Source organism: Scleropages formosus, chromosome 9 (genome assembly GCF_900964775.1).
Source record: "Scleropages formosus chromosome 9, fSclFor1.1, whole genome shotgun sequence".
NCBI lineage: Eukaryota > Metazoa > Chordata > Actinopteri > Osteoglossiformes > Osteoglossidae > Scleropages > Scleropages formosus.
The window spans coordinates 17,467,891-17,493,097 of record NC_041814.1 but is presented as its reverse complement, the minus strand read 5'-3'; the positions used below and the strand labels follow the sequence as shown (position 1 = coordinate 17,493,097).

The 25,207-nt window shown below is 38.2% G+C and overlaps 1 protein-coding gene across 9 annotated transcripts in view; it reads right to left on the bottom strand.

The window, feature by feature from the left end:
* Nucleotides 1-24,945, bottom strand: part of LOC108935383 (receptor-type tyrosine-protein phosphatase C-like) — a 29,511-nt gene extending 4,566 nt beyond the window's left edge. Inside the window, exons 1-25 of one of the 9 annotated variants that reach the window (XM_029254675.1) lie at nt 24,836-24,945; nt 24,641-24,744; nt 15,939-16,019; nt 13,689-13,772; nt 12,699-12,764; nt 12,109-12,186; nt 11,729-11,806; nt 10,874-10,894; nt 10,467-10,688; nt 9,748-9,978; nt 9,304-9,411; nt 8,956-9,084; nt 8,558-8,695; nt 8,016-8,171; nt 6,909-7,114; nt 5,906-5,966; nt 4,350-4,458; nt 3,042-3,076; nt 2,853-2,962; nt 2,537-2,627; nt 2,365-2,435; nt 2,241-2,277; nt 1,349-1,446; nt 349-474; nt 80-237 (exon numbers count right to left, since the gene is read on the bottom strand). In XM_029254675.1, the coding sequence (XP_029110508.1) occupies nt 80-237; nt 349-474; nt 1,349-1,446; nt 2,241-2,277; nt 2,365-2,435; nt 2,537-2,627; nt 2,853-2,962; nt 3,042-3,076; nt 4,350-4,458; nt 5,906-5,966; nt 6,909-7,114; nt 8,016-8,171; nt 8,558-8,695; nt 8,956-9,084; nt 9,304-9,411; nt 9,748-9,978; nt 10,467-10,688; nt 10,874-10,894; nt 11,729-11,806; nt 12,109-12,186; nt 12,699-12,764; nt 13,689-13,772; nt 15,939-16,019; nt 24,641-24,704 (2,558 nt within the window). In that variant the 5' untranslated portion in view covers nt 24,705-24,744; nt 24,836-24,945. The other 8 variants (XM_029254676.1, XM_029254679.1, XM_029254680.1 and 5 more) reach the window with 8 other exon arrangements.
* Between the last annotated feature and the right edge of the window lie 262 nt (nt 24,946-25,207).

The window sequence follows — 25,207 nt, the reverse complement described above, 5'->3', positions numbered from 1 at the left end:
CAGACAGTGTGTGTGTGCGCTGCTGGGTATGACTGGAATGAAAACCTTCAGGACCACAACTGAGTGGTTCAATTCTGACCTGCAGTGGACTACTATCGGCCCGCTAAAGAGGTTTTTGAAAGCGTTGACACGACGTCTCAGCTTGAGGAGAAGGTGCGGCTCGCCAGGAACCCCGTGGTCAGGCCAGCTGGTGAACTGGATGTGGGTCACTTCTCTCTCCAAGCTCTTCTCCCGCTTCTACAAGCGTAGCAGTGTGGGAACATTTGTTCACTGATGCTCCACATGCGATGCCACTGTCCACTGCAATTCATTAATACTAATGTTAATTAAGAACGCGCAAACGCTTACGTTGGTAATGGTGAGGTGTCGAATGACGTAATCCGGGAAATGGTCTTCTGTGCTGATTTTCACCACAAAGTCTTCAAAAATCTCTGTCTCTCTGTCCATGGAAGGCCAGTACTGAGCACATTTGTTCTAAAAAGTAAACAAAAAGGTGTAATTACATTGTTGTCTTCTCAACCTCATTAAAGATGCAGTGGGATACTCATTATCAGCGTAAGATTTCACACTGATTGAAAATCAGGAGAACTGCTTTTAAACATCCCTACATATATCAATGAGCGGCGACACAGCGGGGTGATGGTCAGCAAAATGTGCAAGTAACGTGCTCAGCTGTAGCTCCCTTGTTTTACCATGGAATGCTTATTTATTCATAACTAGTGTTTCTTGTGTCATCTGACAAAATATGTTTGTAATGACCAATTCCGTATGTTGTTTTAGAAGAAATCCGTTGTGTAGTAGAAGAACGGAAGTACTGCAGGTACGAAAATACGTGAACCACAAGTTGTATTGATTGAACCAAGTAGGTAAGTAGAATCACACACACACACACACACACCTTCAGAGCCGCTTGTCCCAAGCAGGGTTGTGGCAAACCGGAGCCTAACCCGGCAACACAGGGCGTAAGGCCGGAGGGGGAGGGGACACACCCAGGACGGGACGCCAGTCCGTCGCAAGGTACCCCAAGCGGGACTCAAACCCCAGACCCACCGGACAGCAGGACTGTGGTCCAACCCACTGCGCTACCGCACCCCCTAAGTAGAATCAGGTGTGTAAAATGTAATCATTTATTCATTTTGTAGATTTAGATTTTGACTTTATACATTTATTTTAGTATTTTATGTAAGAATAATGACCATCCCTACAGGGTTCACATAGTTTCAAGCAGCACTGAATAACAACCAGAAACAGGAGTTATAACTATCTGAGCAGCATGTTGTACAGCACTGTGAAAATACTTCAAATTAAATTTAAATCAAATGAAGTATAACAAGCCTCATGTGTTTACCCGGTTTCCTTCTTCACAGCGGGTAACCATGACGATTACAGATGACTGCTGCTCCCACACCATTCTCCAGAAGTCAACCACTGTCTCATTCTTAGGCCCTAGGATGTTTTGGGGAATGGGATTACAGTCATCGCATGTCCCTTATTTAGACACTCATTCATCAGAGCCAGTGCAGTGCCATTTTTCTGAATCTGCACGTTGATCTGACATGACTATGAGTACATTTTGCAGGAAAATGATACTAGATGAGTGTAAAAATCTCCTAAAATTCTGTAACATATATGCTCTGCTTTCCTATCACACTTTACACTGGTATCTTAATTTCAGATACAAAGTTAATCTCTTATATGAAGGCTGTCTTTGCTGAAGATGCCTTTCCAGGAACTCTTTCCATAATCCATCCATCCATCCATCCAACTTCAATAACCATTTGTTCTGAGCAGGGTCACAGTGATCCAGAGAGTATCCTGGCTCAGGCTCAGGGTAGGTACACCCTGAATGGGATGCCAGTCAATCGCAGGGTCGCCACACATACGCGCACAGGCACACACACACACGCACACAAAGGACAATTTAGCATCATCAATTCACCTGAACTGCATATCTTTGGACTATGGGAGGAAACATGAGCACGTGGAGAAAACCCATGGAGCCAAGAGCAGAGCATGCAAATTTCACAGAGACTGAACAGAGGGGAATCCATGTTCTCTTGCAGTGCTACTCATTGTTCCACCTTGCCGCCCTTCATGACCATACCAAAATTCATAGAGTATGAGGAAACTAGAACTCTGCATTGGTCTGCAGCATAGGTTCTGCCTCCCTGTGTGAAATAAGCTGCCACTTCCCACTTGGCTCTTGATAAACCTCTCAGCATCTAACAAGCGATCTTTACCTTGGGCTGCAATGTACTTCTTTGGTTCTTTATAACCCTGCAACAGAAAATAATTCAATGTTTTAGGTAACATTGTTCTTCTGTATAATTGTCATATAACTATATGAAGATAGGACATTCTTACATCTATGAAGCTTGCATTAATGTAGTCAGACCCATCAGTACTCGTGGAAAGGCGGACACGGTTGTAATCGTCTGACAAAGACATCAAGTAGAGATGTAAACAAATCAGATCTGTAATAACACATTTTGCACATGTTAAACATGAAATGTATTAGTAATAATATCTCACTCACATGGTAGGATATCAACATAGCGGTTCTTGATTTGATTAGAGGCCTTTCTGGCATCCTTGATGTGGAACTTGCTGAAAACTCTTGGTATGCTCTTGAAAATAATATGAGTTGACCGTACTATTTAGTGATGGACTTTTTCAGACCAGTGAGTTTACAGAATCTGTAAACATCTTCCATGTGGTCTTTGACTGAACTGGTATTAAAGGAATTTAGCACCATGTTCATTTTCAGTACATCATGTGTTAGCAGCAGCTTTTCATTTTTAATTTACTTTAACACCAACATGCACCAGTTTTTCCAATATCCAATGGTTTACCTGAAATTCAGCCAGGAAAAGACGACCCTCATCTGCAATCTTTCTCTTGTAGGTCTCAAGAAGCAGATCAGCACCGATGGGCTCCACATTCATTAATGTGTTTTCTTCAACTGGGGAAGGAAGTCAGTCACAGGTTCTAAAGTATTCCAGAAAACATGGGCTGATTCAGAAGTCCAGGGAATCACTTACTGTTGGTGAGCGGATATCTCTCATCATCATCGTTGCTGTAAAACAAACAATACAAAAATTAATAAATTGTACTAAAGAAAATTCGGCATTTAAATGACAAAACAATGTGTGAAACACTTTGTTTTTGAAAATACTTTTGAAAACAATTGACGTATCAAGACCTATTTGAAGGAACAGATTTAAACTAGTATTGGATAGGATATTCAAATTATATTTCAATTTCAAGCTTTTTATTTGTTAACAATTGTTAAATATTTGCAACCTTGTAATCTGGACAACCTAAGCGCACTCTATTCAAATTAGAAGAAAAATATCTTAGTAACAGATTTTGTCCTGTCATACCCCCTTGATGGGGGGGGGGGGGTTAGGGTGAATTCATTTTTATTTTGAATTTGTACATATCTTACTAATATAGGGATTCATTCAAGATGGTTTCATGTCATTAAATTTTAGAGTAAGTTAAATAACATAGGGGGGTGCGGTCACGGGGCAGGTTTGGCCAGGTCCTGCTTTCTGGTGGGTCTGGGATTTGACTCCCGCTTGGGGTGCCTTGCAATGATCTGGCGTCCCGTCCTGGGTGTGTCCCCTCCCCCTCCGGCCTTGCGCCCTGTGCTGCTGGGTTAGACTCCGGTTCACCGCGACCCCGTATGGGACAAGCGGTTCTGAAAATGTGTGTGTGTGTGTGTTAAATGACATGGTCACTGTCTCCTTGTATTACAAAGTTTCAAAAATAAACACATTTATTTAACTTTGACAACATTTTATTTGGTTGCCTATTTTGTAAAATTTCTGCTTGTGAATGTTTGCAGCATGAAAGCAACCGATATTTAGACACCTAGCTATGGCAGTAAAAATCATCCAAATGGAAAGTAGTGTAGGATCACCTTCATTTAATTCACTTCCAGAGTCGAGAGTAGCACAGCTGTATGAATCTCTGCCATTTAGCAGATAACTAAGAACTGTAATTATAATAGTTTTAAATTGTGTCACATACAGGTGGTGTATAGAAACGACCACAAATACATAAATGAGCGCATAAGCTTTGGACAAATACTGTGTCAAAGTCTTTCTGCATAAGAGTGTTGGCCAAATAACTAGAGTTTTGAAAATACAAATAATAAGGCTGTACACTTGTTGACTGTCCACTTGTTTCTGATTGAAAGCAAAATTTATATACTTATTCTGCAATTATAATTTATATGACTACTGAACTTTATTAAAACTACTGTGAATATCAAAATTCTATATGCCTGTGAATTTAAATAACCTGACTGCAGTTAAAAAAATATAGTGCATTATAGAACTTACTTTGAGTTTCTTTTTTGAAGCAGATAGATCTTGAATAGAACAAAAATAAGGGCCACAGATGTAAGGACAATAAAAAATGCAAGAAATCCAATCAAAGCTTTGTTGTTATCTATAAAAAGAAAGAGAAAAGTTAAATTGTAATTACACGGAAATTCAAATGTAAACCATATATTCACTTGACAAAAAATCATTTAAGATTCAGCTAAAAAAAAACCCGTGTCCAACCTTTTCATAACTTCTGTTGAATCCTAGACATGCTAAATATTTTACAATTACGATTGATCTGAGGGTGTTTACAGAAAGTAGCTTACAAAATCTGTTCCCTGTTACGTCGCATGATATTTTTCCTAACATTTCAATATAAGCACCTTGCTCAATGGTACCACAGCAGCTGGAAGGAATGGGACCTGAACTGTGAACTTTCAGGTTATGTGTCCATATCCTTAACCACTGCAGTAGCTGCTGCTCTGGGTAATAACAGTGCAAATATATTCTCATGTATAACAATTTTTATGCATGAGGATATATTTACACATACAAACAAAGAGTTTGCATGTTCTCCCCATCTCTGTGTGGGCTTCCTGTGGGTGCTCTGGTTTCCTCTCACAGTCCAAAGACATGCTGTTCAGGTTCACCCATAGTGTGTGAGTGACACGGAGAGAGTGTGTTCCACGAATGTATGGATGAGTGACCCTTTGTAAGTAGTGTATCTAGCAGTGTAAGTCACCTTGGTGAATAAGGTGTGTGGCTGATAACCCTGCATAGAGTTCATTGGAAGTTGCTTTGGAGAAAAGCGTCTGCTAAATAAATGTAAGCAAAGTAACAGGGTTATGGCATTTAGGAGGATGGAATAAAAATCAAAAATTCTGCTTGTATCGTCTTTAAATCTGTAGTTAAGCAAATGTAACACTAAATGTAATATAAGTAAAACAAGTACAAATAAAATTAGTATATAAATAAAATTAATTAGATGGTAGTTTATTTTGCCACCTTTGCCTATATATTGGAAATAGTGTACACTCGGACCCTACTGCCCAGTTGGCGACATCTTTCCAACTGAAGAGTGAAGTGTACAATTCTCCTTATCATACCGATTTATCACATTTAACTGTTTTCTCATGTATTAGATGTACAAGCTGGGAAAGCTGTTACAATACAGTGCAAAACAAAATGGACTTGTAATTTAAAAAATTGTTGAAATTAAAGGAAAAAAGTGTTATATTGAACTAAGTGACATATGAAATATAAGAAAGAAAAAATACATTTTTGTATTTCCAAAGTAGGTTTTTCTTAAAAGTTGTAGAAATGATCAATATTAAAATGTTTAGTTAAATTGCAAATACATTACCTTAATTCTTAAGTAATTTACACTTATTCCCACCAGCTGTTTAATGGGCAGCAGAGGAGAGAATTGAAACCAAAGATATAATCACAGAAATTTGGTCATACAAAAGTGATCTATTGTAACCACCTTAGCTAAAAACTAAACAAAATTTAAAAACTGATCTTAATTTATTTTTAAATTAATAAATGGTGAGAAAATAAAGAAAACTTACATGAAGTCTTGAAGTGCTCCATCGTTGTTTGACTTGCCTTTATACCATTATGTACAAAAATCTGAAACGTTGGAATTATTCTGTTATTAATAAGAAGTAGTGTTTTAAAGTCCAAAGTTTTAAAAAAATCGATTAGTCTTATAATTTTTGGAAAACAACATTTTATAAAATGCTTATAATTTACAGATGTTCAAATTCAGAAAAAGTATACATATTTACCTAAACCAGTTCACCTTTTTTCTATTAATTCTTTGTGTAAGCTGTTTTTTTTCTCAGAATTCTTGACAAATTACCAAAGATTGATCGGTTTATGTAATTCTTGTCATGAATGAACATATTTTGGTCAGTTTAGACAACAAAAAACTGTTAAAATAACTAATGACTCAAAATCATTTCTGGAACCTGAACAAATTAGCATGCAAAATAATGAAAAAAATAACTCTGGCTCATTGTAGGGAACAACATCAGTTAGGGAATTGTTAAGATAAGTTTTCTGACAAATTTTTGACATTTCATTATTTTAAGGGCTATATATGGCCAAAAATGATATTCATATATATAAAATAAGGAATAAACCATAACAGGCTGTGCAGTCAGTGCAAATCAAGAAGTGCAGCAGTAGGCCCTATAAAATGCAATTTATGTTGCAAAGTGTATCGTTTATCAGTGAATGTCTTTATTCACTCTAAATCGCTGAAAGGATGCATTGAAATATACGATAATAACCTTCTGTTGATGTAATGCAATTTTTTATTGTTCTTGGAGATGTACATCGCTTTGTAGAAGCATCTGGTAATTTAATAAATGTAAACGTACCCATTAAGTGGTTTGCTGTAAAATTACATAGACTTACAGAATTATATGTGCACAGTAAATTCTGTGACTTATCCAATAAAATTTTCACATATAATCATAATTATAAAGCCAATTTTAATGAAAATACTTTAAACCACCTACAATGAAAAACTTCAAAATTTTAAGAAAACTGGATGAACAAACATACCTCCACAGTGTATGACGTCAAATAATAAAGGTTCTTGAACTCAACTTCATTTTCAGTGGTGTTAAAATTTTCGAATGTGCCAGATGACTTTATTGTTCCAGCGAAAAATTTTTTTGGGCCTTTTGGTTTTCCTTCAAAGTCCCATCTAACTTTAACTTCATTGTTACTTTGGAGCTCATGTTGAATGTTTGAAACCGGATCTGGAGCTGGAAATGTGGAAAGCAAAGAAAACAATGTTTTTAAAGTGAAAAAGCATTGCTATGCTAGTGTCACTGTCCTAGAACAGGTAAGGAAATAATTATGAACACCTTGTGTGATAAGAAGGGGGCACAGTGATATTTTAAAGTAACGGAAAATAAAAATCAGTGTAAAAATCCAGATACATACAGTAGATTCTCAGTATTCAGCGGTTCTCAACGCATCTCCTTTACCATTATAACTAATAGTGTCAAGCCAGAGCATTTGGCAGGGATGAACCTAAATTAACTTAATGGACATCTCTTCACTGCACACCCCAACCCTCAGCCTCCGACCCCACCCACCCCTCAACATTGCCAAATCAATGTACTGATGACCAGGACGACGAAGAGGAATATATAAGGCAGTTTGATAGAATACTGGAGAGGAAGGAAAGACGGTAAGCAATAGAGCAGTATGAATCCAAATAACTGGATTGTGACTGGCAAGTTTGCTGAAAAATGGTTTTTTCCCCATTGGTTTTCTGGTTTACTTTACTTTTTGCATAACTCTTTTTGTTTGACTATGAAGATAAAGTTATTTTGTCTGGGAACAATAATGTCCTGTTGCATCTGTCCTGCCCCTGTGTCCACTTCTGTCCCACAGCTGGCCACACCTGTCTTAAACTACCATATCTGTCTATAATTGTTTTGAGCTGCATTTATAATGGTAGAAAGACAACTACGGCATTACAAAAAGTCAATGACGTCAAACTGTTAGCTTTCTTAATTGCTGAATTGTTCAACATGCTTTTTAAAGGACCTATATCTATCTCATAACTTCAGATGGTATGAAAGTGGATTTTTCATGCTGGCCTTTTAAATTTTGCATTATCTTGTACGGAAAAAGTCAGAAAAAAACCATACTCACTCCCAGCCAGTGTTTGCACAGTTTGCGTCACATTTTCTGTCACATTTTTCACTTTGTTCACATATAGAAGCCCGACAGTGCATGTATAGGTTGTGTATGGCTCTAGATTTGAACATGTTGATTGATTGTTTCCAAATGAGACTTTACAGTTTGACCCTGGAAAATTAAAAAGCAAAAAATTAATATTCATATATTTGGCTGTCTCTAATTTTTAGTGTGCCTTGGCTAAGCACATCACCTACAGACCGTGCTGATTTTATTGTATTAATTACTGCTGCCTATGTGGTGCAATTCCTTGTAGAGGTATTTTCAGACACAAGAGGGTTAAATGTTGATTAGGATGACTTAGATTTATAGGAAATCAACAAAACAGTTAAAGTAGAGTGAAAATTCACTGTTGCAAAATTCATATTTATGACTATTCTTTGAAAAGACAAGTTCTCCTTAAAGGTACCTGCTTGATCCTTCATTCTGGATCACATGCAAACACAATCACAGCATCTACTTTCTTTTTAAATTAGTGCTTGGAAAAGCTTACTGACCATTAGTTGAATTGCAAGAACTTTGGAATCTTCTGTTACTCTGTAACAGAGGATGGGTGCACTTAATATCATTAGACCAAGAAAAGATGATTGTAGATTCACTCGTGTTGGATATGGAAACCATCCTGTTGTTGAATTCTAAAAATGAGATATGCGTTAATATCATAGCTGCACATACAGTTGTTTTGCAATTTAATTTATAAGACAATGTTGTTTCTTAATTCTGGATAATTGCATTCATGTTTCTTGAACAGTGTAGTCACAAACTATTACAATAAGATTTCCTGCAGTTAGATCAGAGTTAAACAGAAAGTCATTCAGAGGAAGAAATGAAAAGTGATCTTTCTCATTATTTGATTGCAAGAAGAATTCTGCAGTTGAGCTTCACGCTGACTTACCGCACTTAAGGGAGAGCTTTACTGTTCCTGAGTTAACTGGCTTTTTGCTTCCATCAAACACTGTTCCAGTGCAGTTGAATTCACCAGGATACAGATCGTCAATACTGACGTTGTTTTTAGTTGCCTCATCTTGGGGGTTTAAAAAAAAACATTTAACACTGAGTCTGCAGCCAGCATTGCTTACCGAAACACTTTGTGTTCATTTACTGGATTTCAGTATTTACAGCATTTTACATGTGCGACAACATATTGAAGTGAAAGTGTTTGGAAACACTTGTATTTAATCAGTCACAGGAAGAATGCCTTATAGATTGTATATGAAAGAGGGTGAGTTGTTTCGCCTTTTACCTATGCAGTTGTAATGGATACTGTCATTTTGACAATTTTCTGGCCGATTTTTCCATTCTATTCCGTTTGGCACATTTTGGTTGTGTCGAATATCAACGGAGTCAAGAACTGGTAAAGCACAACATTTCAATAAGTATTTTTACAGTGTACATAATGAAACCAATGAAAATAATACATGAACTGGTCAATTTAGAAGTTAAAAAAAGCTTATTTAAGTTGGGTCCCCAGCAGTATTCATATATATTACTACTAATGGTTGTTTAAGGTATATCTAATAAAACAATATTGTAATCTGAACGCATACACATGTTCGTATTTACATTACTGTTGAATAATTATGAGTTTTGGATAGTTCTGTTATTACACATTAGACCATCATTTTGAACTGAAGTAATAAAATTAAAAGAGGTGATAGAAAAAGTTGAAAAAGACAGAGTAACATACTTGGTCCGGTACTGTAGACTTTGGAAACTGATTCAGAAACATTTCCGTTCTTGAACTGGAAGGTAACGTTCACGTTTTGACAAGATTCTTCCTTCTTAAGTTGTACACACTTTGTCGACAGGTTTCGTGGTTCTGGCTCACTATTGATGAAAACTTTTGCTGCACTGATATTCCAGTCCGATTTATAACATAAAGTCATTTTTGTAGCATGAAACGTTATTTCATCTGAACCTGGAAAAAACGAAGGGATAAACACACTGTGCTCATACAACAGATGATCGCATGCTCTGCTCGACAGCTAGATCTGCAAAGAAAGTTTCTTTTCTCTTTCATGGTGTGGAGGGGTTACAAAGTGACTGAAAAGAAAGACGTTTTGGGGGAGTGGAGAATGCAGAATGTAATAGGATGTAATAGGATGTAATGGCAATAGGTAGCGAACGGCCCTCACACACGTGTGCAAGAGACGAAACACTTGCAAGACCAGAGCTGTCTGTTTTATGAGAAAGACCAGGGAATGTCATTGTAAGTACTGGACACAAATAAATTCTTCTTTATTACATTGACATGCCTGTGGAAAGAAAAGCTGGAACACAAGCCTGGCTGGAAACGCTGATTATGATGGTTGACAGCTGGCAGTGAGCTGGATTTCTAGTTGAGGCAGAACCCTCCGTGTCCCAAAACACTGATGTTTACAACGCCAAACAGTGCCTTATACTTACCAATTTCTCCTGTTGTAAAATTACTGTCTCCTTTAAGCTTGCAAGACTTCTTTAAAACTGTTATATTTTGGTATGTTTTCCAGGGCTCCAGTTCGGTTATGTTGTTATGGTATAAATTTATTTCATATCGTCTTCCTTCATCATCCACAAAAAACACAGTGTCGGCCGTTCCAGATACGTTTATTGTCATGCCACCCCGGACTTTCGAAATTGTAAAACTGCCTGCGTTTCAAAAAAAAATATATATATATAGTTTCATCAGCTTCATAAGAAAATCTATTTAATTTAGAAATGAATCTCATCAATTAAGATTAATAACTGACACAGTCATAAGTGGCATATGGCAGAGCAATAAAAGGTAAATATTTCATTTATTTACATTCTCAAAACTTCAAATTTGAACTCACCACAGTCCTCTGTTGTCGTGACTGGAGGAAAGGGATCAATAAAATCAATTAGCAAAGAGAGAAATGAAAACACAGACATCAGATAATAGAAATTAAGGTGCTTCAGTCATACCCTTCCAGGGTTCTGTTGCCTGTGAGATTTCATTGTGTCCCAGCAGACAAGTCAATAGTTAATCAATGACTTGTTACTAGTGATTATTATAGTTTCCTTCTGGGTAAAATTATTTTATCAACTGACTGCTGGGACCCAGTGAAAACGCATGAACCCTGTTTTCCTTGTGCGGGATGGCAGCACACCCCACCCTGAGAAAGGTTGCCAACCTATAGTTGTGGCAGTGGTAGTTGCAGTGGTGTTTTCTGCAGTGCGTGGAGGTGAGGTTTGATTCTGAGTGGGTGTGATGCTTGAAAGGTTAGAGGAGTCTGTGGCTGAGGGGCTGGAAGACTGATCAGAGACATTCCGTCCTGGAAATTAAGAATATTGTTCAAATCCAGAGCAGGGGAACATAATTCGTATCAGGTTCACACAAACAGTAACATGTGACAGTATTACAACTTAATGCATTGGCATTATTCACTTCAGTTCAATGAAAGCAAAGCACACAAAACATTTGATGAATAGCTCACAGGACCTCAAGCTTCATGCTCTGTGGTCAGAATAGCCAAAGAAATAAGATGTGATTTGATTTTCAAACTAGTGTTTCTGAACTTATCATCAAGTACTATACATTGTTTTTACCCCTTCATGCTGTGTCTTCATTACTGAATCTTTTGCTCGATCAGTGAGCTGATTCATTCACTGTGTTGAGTGGAGAAGTTGTGCTGTTTGTAGGCGAGGGCTCAAATTTTGCAGTTTACCTGCAGTACTGTCATTGCTGGCCACAGCAGAGGGAGTTGTAGTGAAGGGTGTAGGTGAGGCGCTTGATGTAGAGTTGACTGTGGAAGGACAATCCAAGTCAGTGAATGCTGTGAGAGCAAGACCATTGGAGCATGGAGAAAGGGTGTTTGGAGAATGGCTTGTCACACAGTCGGAAGGCTGTGGATGTTGCTGAGATCACTCAGCTATCTCAGTTTGAGCTTTTGTTAGTCTGATCACACAAGGAAAACCCAAACAGCATAATCTTATCAATGAACAATGAGTCATACCACTGTCATGAGATCAGGTTGGCTTTTCAATGTGCACCACAACACAATGTAACGATACACATGCTGACACACAATACACACTGAAGCGTTACCTTTCTCAGCACTGGAGCTTGAGCCCTGGAGAAAGGAGGTTGTATTGGTGGGTGGAGGTGAGGTGACTGAGGAGGTGGCTGTGGATGAACAAACCTGGTCAGTGAGTGTTCTGCGAATAAGAGCCGTGGAGCGTGGAAGAGGAAATGATGGCTATTCATGCATACATACAAACACACACTTCTTTCAAGAACAAGAGGACAAGAATGGTTTCCATATGGCACAATATACATGGTGTGCTTAAATACAAACATTTATTGACATTAGTTAGTAGAAGACGAATCTTTTCAAGCATAAAGAAAAAAAAACTTTTTTCCAGGAACACAGAAAAACAACACAAAGATGTATTGTTTAAGGCATATAACGTTTTCAAGTGTGCTCTTATTCATCTTTCTAGAGTTTCCCAGCACACAATTTGCCCTCCAGACCTGGGTTTGGCTATTGAGTAATTTTCCAAACTGATGAAATCTGTTTGAACACAACCATCAGCATGTTGAAGACATAACTTACAACCTACTTCTTACTTGACCTAGACATTAGTGTCTAGTTATTGTCACTGGAACTCCTTACCCCTGTGTAAAGAGGACATTACCTTCGGTAGCACTGATGGTGGTTTGCGTGGGTGTAGAAGAAACTGAGCTGGTGTTTGTAGGTGAGCCTGCATATAAGAATAATAATGTTAAATACACTTTGTTGAAAAGAATGTTGTATGAAGAGTTAAGGAACATACAGTTTAAGAAAGAATGGCTGTCTGTTTAAAACTAATGCTTAGGAAGTCTGGGTCAAAGAAGTTTAATGTATTTAATGCAAAATTACAGTTCTCACACAGTTTACCCTTAAGTTAGTTTATCACTGTATCTCTCTACAGCAAAAGTCACTGCATCCCTGTATTTGAGTTTAAATATCAGGTAATTTTCCAAACTGATTCAATCAATTTGAACAAGACAAGTAGAATGTGGAAGACAGAGCTTTTAACCATTGTTTTTCTGCAGCCTCTACTGTCCAGGTCTGAAGGTAATGGTTATAGCTGGAAGAAACTGAAATGATGAAGGTTTAAATCTGAAATGTTGGGACTGAAACCTTCAACAGATGAAACCTTGAAGTTACTCAGTTCTAACTACAGTGTGGTGGAATGAGCTCCCTCTTTCACTCAGAGGTACTGGATCCCTCTCAACATTCTGAAGGATCTCAAGAAACATCTCTTTCAGGCCCTCTTATCTCCTCTCTTTCACAAACTTGCACTATATCATCTGTTCAAAATCAAAGACTAGCCAGTAACTCTACAGGCAGCTACACAAGTAATGTATGTAGGCGAAAACAGTGGTACCTGACTAACTGATTGTACTAATTGCACTTTGATAATCTGTCCATGTCTGTGTGTGTATATTTGTAAGTTGGAGAAATGCACTTCTGTCTACGCTGAGTTGGATGCCTTTGGAGAAAAGTATCTGGTGAATGAAGAAAGGAAAATCCAAAACAGCGTTGAAAAGTCTGAGCAGAAAAAAGGAAAAAAATACTCGAATTAGACCTTACTGTCTTGTCTGTGTCCTTGAAACTCCTCTCAGTGTAAAGAGGATATTACCTTTGGTGGTAATGATGCTGTTGGTTTGCGTGGATGTAAGAGGAGGTGAGCTGATGCTTGGAGGTGAGGTTGTACTGTCATTTGCTACAAAATAAGAATTAAAGGATTAAATATACATTTTGAAGGGTGACAGAACATGGGAGAAAAAAAAGGTTGTTTGTCCAAAACTAATGATTGAGGCATCAAGACCAATGTATCTCATGGTGAATTATACTCCTCTCACAGTTTTTCCTTTTAATTGTAGTTTATTCTGAGACTTCATCAAAAGTCACTGCATCCTTCTATTTGGGTTTAAACATCTGGCAACTTCCTAAACTGACTCAGTATCTTTGAACAATAACAATGAAATGTGAAAGACGGAGCTTTCAATCATAGTTTTTTTACCAGGTCTGCAGGTAGCGGTTGAAACTAGAGAAACTGAATCACTGAAGGTTGAAATGCCCACTTGCGAGCACAGTTGTTGAAGAGTTCAAGTCCAAGCCAAAATGAGGAAAAACGTACTTGACCTACACCTTACTCTCTTGTCTGTGTCCTTGAAATTCCTCCAAGTGTAAAGAGGACATTACCTTTGGTGGCACTGATGTTGGTTTGCGTGGATGTAAGAGGAGGTGAGCTGATGCTTGGAGGTGAGCCTACACTGTGATTTGCTACAAAATAAGAATTAAAGGATTAAATATACATTTTGAAGGGTTACAGAACATGGGAGAAAAAAAAGGTTGTTTGTCCAAAACTAATGATTGAGGCATCAAGACCAATGTATCTCATGGTGAGTTATACTTCTCTCAGTTTTTCCTTTTAGCTGTAGTTTATTCTGAGACTTCATCAAAAGTCACTGCATCCTTCTATTTGGGTTTAAACATCTGGTAACTTCCTAAACTGACTCAATCTCTTTGAACAATAACAATGAAATGTGAAAGACGGAGCTTTCAATCATAGTTTTTTTACCAGGTCTGCAGGTAGCGGTTGAAACTAGAGAAACTGAATCACTGAAGGTTGAAATGCCCACTTGCGAGCACAGTTGTTGAAGAGTTCAAGTCCAAGCCAAAATGAGGAAAAACGTACTTGACCTACACCTTACTCTCTTGTCTGTGTCCTTGAAATTCCTCCAAGTGTAAAGAGGACATTACCTTTGGTGGCACTGATGTTGGTTTGCGTGGATGTAAGAGGAGGTGAGCTGATGCTTGGAGGTGAGCCTACACTGTGATTTGCTACAAAATAAGAATTAAAGGATTAAATATACATTTTGAAGGGTTACAGAACATGGGAGAAAAAAAAGGTTGTTTGTCCAAAACTAATGATTGAGGCATCAAGACCAATGTATCTCATGGTGAGTTATACTTCTCTCAGTTTTTCCTTTTAGCTGTAGTTTATTCTGAGACTTCATCAAAAGTCACTGCATCCTTCTATTTGGGTTTAAACATCTGGTAACTTCCTAAACTGACTCAATCTCTTTGAACAATAACAATGAAATGTGAAAGACGGAGCTTTCAATCATAGTTTTTTTACCAGGTCTGCAGGTAACGGTTGAAACTAGAGAAAACTGAATCACTGAAGGTTGAAATGCCCACTTGCGAGCACAGTTGTTGAAGAGTTCAAGTCCAAGCCAAAATGAGGAAAAACGTATTTGACCTACACCTTACTTTCTTGTCTGTGTCCTTGAAATTCCTCCAAGTGTAAAGAGGACATTACCTTTGGTGGCACTGATGTTGGTTTGCGTGGATGTAAGAGGAGGTGAGCTGATGCTTGTGGGTGAGCCTACACTGTCATTTGCTACAAAATAAGAATTAAAGGATTAAATACACATTACGAAAGGTTACGGAGCATGGGAGAAAAAATGGTTGCTTGTCCAAAACTAGTGATTGAGGCATCAAGACCAATGTATCTCATGGTGAATTATACTCCTCTCACAGTTTTTCCTTTTAGCTGTAGTTTATTCTCAGACTTCATCAGAAGTCACTGCATCCTTCTATTTGGGTTTAAACATCTGGCAACTTCCTAAACTGACTCAATCTCTTTGAACAATAACAATGAAATGCGAAAGACGGAGCTTTCAATCATAGTTTTTTACCAGGTCTGCAGGTAACGGTTGAAACTGGAGAAACTGAATCACTGAAGGTTGAAATGCCCACTCGCGAACACAGTTGTTGAAGAGTTCAAGTCCAAGCCAAAATGAGGAAAAACGTACTTGACCTACACCTTACTCTCTTGTCTGTGTCCTTGAAATTCCTCTCAGTGTAAAGAGGACATTACCTTTGGTGGTATCGGTGCTGGCTTGCATGGATGTATGAGAAGATGGACTGGTGCTTGGAGGTGAGGTTGTACTGTCATTTGCTACAAAATAAGAATAAGATTGTTAAATGAAAAGTCACTGTATCCCTCTAGTTGAGTTTAAAAATCTGGCAGAGAGATAATTTTGAAGCAGTAGAGCCTCCTGTAGAGCGTTATGGTTCTTGTTTTTTTCCTGTAGTGACAGGACACAACTTTCTCTTCATATTTTATGACACATTTTTAAAAAGCCACATTAAAATGAAATACTGGCTGAGTTTAGTTTTAAAAACACCTTTTCATTTAGTATCACAACAGACTTGTGTTTTTAAATTAAATCATGAGAAAAAAATAATAAAAACATCACTGTTGTCATGATTATTGCAGGAACTAAGTCTTGTGAAACAGATTCATAAACGTGTGCTTTCAAGTTTCTTAAAGGCAGTTGTGTGTTTTGTGAAGGGTAAAACATTACCAATAGGAACTGTAAATATTGTAATACAATTGTAGTATTGGATTATACTATTATAATATGAATTCATAGTCCTGGGGAGGGCATTAAGCTTGCTTGAGTGTCTGGGAAGGGGATATCCCTGCCCTTGTTACACTTATGTTTCAATCTCTAATAATTGTTGTTTGGTACTACAACTGCAGTGACTGGTTAGAGTTAACAAAATACTGAGTTTGGAAAGAATATCTTCCAATATATTCTGAAATACATGGAAGTAAAAAAGAATCTCTTTCTAAAGCGTCTTTAAAATGCCATATTGTTCATAGTTGCAAGCCACATTGCAAGCTTTTGTAGCACCCTGTCAACTGACGGAAGACGAATTTCATTTTTTAAGGTTTCATTCCAAAATCTTCAAAATTGTACACCTATCACAGTTTGTAGATGTGTCACAGCAGAAACTATTTTTAATGCTAATATTTATCTGTTTTTCCTAAATGTGGCACATTAAGCTCTATATTAAGTTTCTTCTAAGTATTATTAAATTTATTGTACTAATCCAAGATATGGTGACAGTTCTGCTTTTCTCAAGTATTTAACAAAAACGTATAAAGAAAAGAGCAACTGCATACTGACTTTTGAGTGGTACTGTACATTACGTTACCATAAACTAACATAAACTCCTGAAAAAGGCCTCTGGTAAACAATATCAATTATCTTTACATTTCCACAATTTTTGTTACTTAGCTTTGTTGTAAAAAGAAAAACCTCTGAATTAAGCAATATTAGGGTTGAGGTCTATAATCACAATTACACATTAATTCAATGCTGTACTGGTACTAAAGTACAAAAGAAAACTGTTTGGTTTTACTACAGTAGATTATCAGTGAGGTTAACTGCAGTGAACTTTTACAGGGTCTTGAGCAATGACATTTAAGTATTTTATATCTGTTGCTATTTGAACAGATTATGGGAAGGAAGTGAAGCATAATTGTCTGACGGTGTTTTGTTGAAGGGGGGCGCAGTGGCGTAGGAGGTTTGGTCGGGTCCTGCTCTCTGGGAGGTGTGGGGTTCGAGCGCTGCTTGAGGTGTCTTGCAGCAGACTGGCATCCCGTCCCGGGTGTGCCCCCCCCCTCCAGCTTTGAGTCCAGTGTTGCCGGGTTAGGCTCCGGTCTGCCGCAACCCCCCTTGAGACAAGCGGTTTCAGCCAGTGTGTGTGTGTGTGTGTGTGTGTGTGTGTGTGTGTGTGTGTGTGTGTGTTTTGTTGATTATTTGGTTACAAGTGAAAAGCAGGTTTTACTTGTTTTTTGTTTTTTTTTCTGTGAACATTTTGGTACCTCATATGAGTCACACGCTGCAATAAACAGCCTATAAACAGTTGTTGCATCTTTTTGGATATTTCAAACAAACTTCTTATTTCTCTTGATTTCATCAGAGCCATGCTAAAAGGAAAAAGGTGTTGATAACAGTGGTTAGCAACTTTAGGTTCTCTAAATGGCATAACCTGGTTGCCATAGCAGCAAACTGTATAGCTGAAGTCTGCTATTTCAACACTTTAAACCACAACTTCCTGAGTATTGAATATGTGGCATGGTTTACTGAAGCATTTTACTTGGTTTCACTTTTGCAAGGTCTACGCCGAGGCACAGGATAATAACCGTAATGCTTCTACAAAAAAACTTGTTTCTTTACCTAAGAATCATTATATTGAGCATTGTTGCAGCACCATTACGGTGATTCACAGAAGAACAGTAAAAATATTGTGAAAAGCATTTCAGATTAAAAAATGAAGCTTTAAGAGGAAATCAGTACACAGATATCCTTCACGTCTTGACAGTCCCGCTAAGAAATTTAATCAAATATACCTGCTATTTTGTGCAAATACTAATTTGCTCAAGATATAAAGAAAGCTGTTCTTAAAAATCAACTTGTTCATTTAGCTTCTGCACACCCCTGTTACATCCGGTAACAGTAAAGCTTGATGGTACCAGAACATCTGGATACTATAAAAATAAAATAAATCACAAATAATTAAAGTAACTAAAATTATATGAATTGTCAGTCTGGTTTTATAAGCCCAGAGGTTAAAAACAGTTGAGCAGTTTGTGATGAAAGATGCACCAGAAGCAGCAGGTGGCTTATGCGTTAAGGACATGGCCTTGTAACCTGAAGGAAGCTCCTTCAAGAGCCACTTCCTGCTACATCTGTAGTACATTGAGAAAGACACATGGTCTTAGCTCCAGTGTAAAACCCAGATTTAAAAAAAAAAACACCAGTTTCTGTCAGATTCTTTTGCAGCAGTAAAGCTAAGCACAAAATTTTGTCAGAAAAGGGAATGTCTATGTCACGACCGTGCCCGCACCTCAGCCAGCAGCACCTGACTACGATGAAGCACCTGACGGCAATCGGAGCATTCAGCTATAAAAACCATCCCCAGTGCCTTCCCAATCATGGAATCTCTTTGAGACAACCGGTCCTCCTGTGGTCATGGCTCTTCCACAGCGCCCTGTCTACTGTCCCCTGTCTACCTCCCTCCTAGTTCCCTCGCCCTTCTTCTTATCTCCTACGGCATTGACCCTCGCAATGTCCTCATCGACCACGTCCTCGACCTTTCCCCAAGTACAACGTCTGCGCCTCGGATTCACCACGACTGTCCCTGACTACGAGTACTGCCTTGTCCCAAGAACCTTAGCAATAAACGAGCCTGTGATTGGGTCCATTCCCGGGTCCCTGCTTTGCTCTGATTGGCAGTCTAGTGATTTATTTATGGAACACCTGTGCATTTTTCAATAGTATTTTGAATTGTATTAAAAACAATGAAAATAATTCAGTTTGAATTTTTAAGGTATATTAGAATCTTTCAAGTTCATGTTCCAAGTCTGTAAAGCAGAGGCATCAACTGAATTCCCCAGTATGCACAAGTATGATGGGTCCCTGTATATTACATGTAGTATTTTTCCCCTATTTTACCCTATGCAATAACGTACAAAGAAGATACAGGCAGCGCTGAAATGCAGAAATATATAAAATTCGAAAATACTGAACTGACACAGATAATATATGTTTTCTTCTATGCATAACGAAGAGCAGTAGATATGCAAGCTGACAAACGGTTGCATACATATATTAGACCTGTGGAACAATAAATAATGCCAGGATGTGGTTTTACACCGTTCTCAATGGCAAGCTTGCTACATGCATGCTTTGTGCAAAGATGAGTTCAGCTGCCCACCCAGTTACAGCAGCAGTCAAAACTTGTGAACAGACAAATAAAATACATTTTGGATAACAGTAAAAAACTGATTTTTATATCCCCATATCAAGGCAGAACATTAAAAAATAGACCAATTGCATGCATATCTCATATGCATATCCCACAGCAGTCCTCAAGGATCTAAAGTTCTTGTACAACAGCGACTATCTACTTCTACAACTAAGATGGCAAAGACAGATAGATAACACTTTAATTGCCAAGTATGTTTCCTCTTTCAGACACTTAACATGCAGCAAATATTATGAGTAGTGTACTGGTTAGAGCTGCTGCCTATGCACCCAAAGGTTACAGGGTCAAATATCACCTCCAGCTGTAGCGCCCTTGAGCAAGGTACTTGCCCTGAAATTGCTACAGTAAAAATTACGTAGCTGTATAAATGAGAAAATAATTGTAGGTCGATTAACACTATAAGCTGCTTTGGAGAAAAGCATTATGTAAATGAATCACTACACATAAATATTTAAAAGAATGTTTATATCAATATCTGAGCAATATAAGAAGTCGTGACAGCACCACTATTAGTTGCAAAAAAAGTGTGATGGGTGACATCATGTAATTCTATAAATGCATAACAATAAATATATAACTTTATGCATAACTTCATTATATATGTTATATTACTAACACAGAGTTTTAATGACAGGAGCTGAATTCCAGCAGTGATACCATAATGGCCTTTTAGGGTTTAGTGTATGGAGTAAATGTGCCCATTGGAGGTCAATACAAGACGCTGCTTCGTGAGAAAAGTACTACTGCTCTTCAGAAGGAAGGGCCTGAAAGAAGTGATGGCTGGGATGAGAAAGGGTCTATAATGATCATTCAAGTTGGCAGCTGGAATGTTCAGATCTCAAGAACAGGGAAAATGTAAAATACTAAACTTACAACTAAATTTTTTTAACTGAACAAAGGAGGCCTCTTAAATTATTTGTTTGTTACAAGCGTTTCTATAAACGTTACCTGTTTGGGGAGATATGATACAGTATTTCCAATCTGAATAAGATAATCTTTTCAATAGCTACAAACCTAATTTAAATCAGCAACAAATTTATCAGAATTAATTACTGTTTAGTTTACTCCTGCAGTAAATGTATACAACAGATTTATACTAAAACAGGTACACACACACACACACACACATTTTCAGAACCGCTTGTCCCTTACGGGGTCACGGGGAACCGGAGCCTACCCGGCAACACAGGGCGTAAGGCCAGAGAGGGAAGGGGACACACCCAGGACGGGACGCCAGTCCGCCACAAGGCACCCCAAGCGGGACTTGAACCCCAGACCCACCGGAGAGCAGGACTGCGGTCCAACCCACTGCGCCACCGCACCCCTAAAACAGGTAGCTATCCAAAAACGCAGATCTCCTTCAGTTAAATTTAACGACGATTACCATCTTTGTTTTATTACAAAACAGCACACTGCATAACCATATCGACTCCTGCTTCATGATCCTTTACATGTGTGTCACACTGGGTCTGCCCAGCTAGCTAAAGTACTCGAAGTGACCACTGAACGTAAAAAAGTATTCGCTAAATAGCTATCTAGAACAGCCTGCTGTCTATGTAATGATGCTAAAAAATGTGAAGCCTTTCTTTTATTAAGGAAGCTGATCGTTTTCATTCATGTATTAATGTTGCCAGCAATATTAGTTAAGTCTATTACCTGGCACAGCTAGAGCATCTTGACACTAAAGGAGCGCGTCTTTACCACGTGCTACTTATATAGTCGTGTACAGTAGTATGTGTGTTGTCTCCTCACATCTGCAGAGGTTTGAACTTGGACACTTGTCTGTTCTCCTAGTTACGGTATGAGTGTCTTCTGAGTACTTCGGTCAAGATCTTAATTTATTTTAGTTGATCATTTGCATACGGCACCATGCATTATAATTAGACGCTAAAAGGGGTGGGAAAAACCCGTATTGTGTGAGTACTCTATGATGTCCATCCATGATATATCCTGTCATACACCACATGCGTCAAAGGAGAGGCTAACTGGATGAGCAGTTACTGAAGATATGAACGATGTGTTGCCAGGTAGGCTCCGGTTCCCCGTGACCCCATATGGGTCAAGCGGTTCTGAAAATGTGTGTGTGTGTGTGCGTTAAATATAATCACATACCTGACATATATTACATATATTAGCGTGTGTTTTTTTAAATGTCGCAATCACATTTTTCTGCATTGGTTTTCCGTAGCTGCCTGTAGCAAGACTCTGGTTTTGGCTACAAGACGGTCAAAAAAACTGCTCCCCACCACCTACAATACCTCTCTGGTCTCTCATCACAGCAACATTGCCGCACTCTGCCATTTTTAGGTGCTTGGTGGTCCAACTCACAAGGAGTCTTAAACTGAAAGCCCATTCGTTCTCAGAGAGTTCTCTCTGTCCCTCAGAACTGCTGAATCCATATCAACATAATCCAAGATTTCATCTGTCTGACCCATTTCTCCCCAATCAGCTTTGTCCAACACAGTCTGCTAATATTGTTTACATATTCACGACTTGAATGGCACTTCTAAAGGCAGCTACTAGATCAAATGTGTACCACGAAAATGGTGGCATGAAACAAACAAGCTGTGCGTCAACAATCATCTCTCTATCTAAAGATCTTTCTTGCGGAATGCATTTTTGTGAACTCTCAGTTGCGCACAGCTCAGTATTAAAGCATCTGCCACATAGATAAGTGTAAACTTTTTTCTTGAAATATTTCAAGAAATGAAGATGGTACATCAGAGCTCATGGGACATTAATTGTCACACTGTAACGATGTGTTTAAATTGGCTTTCCTGTCACGTGGTCTATTTTTGTAGCTCTTCATCAAGTCCATTTTAATACATATTTTCCATCATCTTATTCTCTTCTGAGCCACACTTTCATCCCTTTGTCTCTGGACAAAGCCAAAAGAAAGGAAATGTACATAACTGTACATAGAATGAGATACACTGTCAATGTGCTTGATACTTTTTTCTTGCCATCTTTTACTAAACATGAATATTTACACATATTTTTAAAAAGTAATGAGAAGGAAGTCAGATGTTCTCTTTCAGACTGCAGACACTGGCTGTTGCGGAGGCCTTTTGAGAACTGTTAACTTCTTCATTTCAGAGCTTCCCCTTTCTCTCTTTTTTCTCGTTTGCCTTTTTTGTGAGCTGATTCTGACGAGAAACTAGGCGTAGGTTTGTCTCAAAATGCAATTAGGAAGTGGTCTGAACTCCAGGCCTTTGCTAGTGACACGTACAGCAGCCAAGTGGAAAGTGATTAATACGTTTCTCAAGTTTAATTACAAGTGCACAGTGCCCTTTATTCACATTTCTAGCAAAAATATTTTAAATATGTTGCCTTAAAGAGTACTGTCAAGCTCAGTTATTATTGTTCGCCTCATACCATGTTTTACTGTAGTTCAGTTCACAGCTACGGGCAAAAGTTAAAAATACGGCAGCTGTCTTAGGTGTATTATGCATGAGAGAATGGAATATACATTTAAATGTAACTTTTAAATTAATCTGTATCCCTTTCCACATTAAAATAACATTTTTTAAAAATTGCATTATGATTTCTCACTCATTGTAATGTCCTCAATAATGAATAATGTTGAATACAGACACAGTCCAATATTATTTTTAAAGACCACTAGTAATCAGTATTAGTAATCGGTATGAATATTTATAAATAAATATTAATCCCATAAAGGGCAGCACAAAGTCAGATTCAATTCAGGAAGTAGAGTACAGGAGAGAGAAAGAGGAGCCGTCAAGAACACCTCATGTCAGACTGTATCCATAGTGACCCAGGGGTCTGACATAACAGGACCATAGGCCATTAAAAAAAAAGCTGAGTTCAAATAGACTATTGCCGTCTTCACATGACTGAAGATTCTGCAATAATGTCACTATAATTTGTTAAGAAATTAATGATGCTGTTAAAAATCAAGAACTAAACCTTTGTGTAAGTTTTAGGTAACACGTGATAAGGTGAGATTTAGTGTTGTGTGGGACTACGATCTGCACTTTCAGCAGTGATTACTGAGGGTTGATATTTGTTTTCGGAGAAAGTAAAAACGGGTGGACACACCCAGAGAGCACACTAATCTCAGACGGCTCCTCATCTGCCAAGTGAACGGAACACAAGCACATTTAGAAACGATACCGTATTTCGGCAATAACTTCAGCGCCATCGTTCAGGAGTAGCTAATAATTCAAAGAAGATGGTTCTGCTCATTTTTGGACTGAGCTCCTTTAAAAAAGTCTCGCCATGCAGTTTACCGTGTCCTTCTGTTTTTGCCCTTTGTCTCAAATCCAAACTGTAAATGCTACAAATAAAAGCATCGCGAAAGAGGAACTGTTGTGAAAGTTGCAAAGAGCAAGATATTAAAAATAAGATGTTTAACATAGTAATTCCTTACCCCAAACCCTGTGACTCAGCTATCATATGAACAATTTTCCTTTTCATAAAAGCAATTTTCTGTAAAGTCTTTTAAAGGTTGCATACTTCAACAATTTATTTCTTTCAAGCTGAAAGCACAGCTTAAGTATAAGCTCGCTGACCTTGAAAAACCACCTGATTCTGGTGTATCATTCTAAACTGTATTTTCAGAGCACATGCAGAAATAAAGGCTAAATTATAATCGCGATACATATTAAGAAAAGACTTCCAAAAAATCTTCACACTTGGCTGTCAATAAACGATAATTAACATTTAAGTAATCAAAAAAAATTACGATTTTACCTACGCTTTCAAGCTGCTCACAATTTAAGAAAAAAAATGAATGTTCCTCGAAAAGGTCCACTTGAACGGCAATCACATTTCACTTAAGAGTACCAAAACTACACATATTTTCGCCCACTGACGTTAAAAGTCACTTTGTCACTGGGAAAGCATTACGGCATCATTGTAACATACGTCCCTTGCCCACCCGAAACAACCACGAGCGATACACGCAATGGTCTTTATCAGGCAGATACTTACACTGGACCAAGAAGACCAAGCCGAAAAACAGTGCCAGCATCTTTAATCCGGAAAGACCAGCCATGTCCAGGAGTTTAGAGGAGCCCGCAGACTCACCATGCGTCCTGGCGAAAACCAGTACAAGAGTAAATTACAGAAAAATACCGTCCTTTTGCTCAAACTACTATAAAACACTGAATGTCGAGTTAAACATACGTTTTCTTGACTGTCTTATCAGTTTGTGCAGTTTCCTGTATGTGATCCCAAAACCCTCAAGTTCACTTCTAGACATGCAGAAGCGAATGATGTAAGAGCGACAAATTGAACCTACAGCACAGTTCTTAGGCCCCTCTCTACAGGAAGTTGCATTTTGACTGCGCCATAGTCGTACATAGCACTTCAGTTTAGTTTCCTAGCAAAAGCACAAAGGCCTACTCTAAGTTTCTCACCTTCATAATTACCGAATTTATTGCCTTCTCGTAAGCACACCATACCAGTTGCAGACTAGAAGCCTTTATAAGACATGTCTGCTTGCAGCGATACCTTTTAAAGCATCTTTAGGGTGATTTTGTCAAACGTTTGCATGTA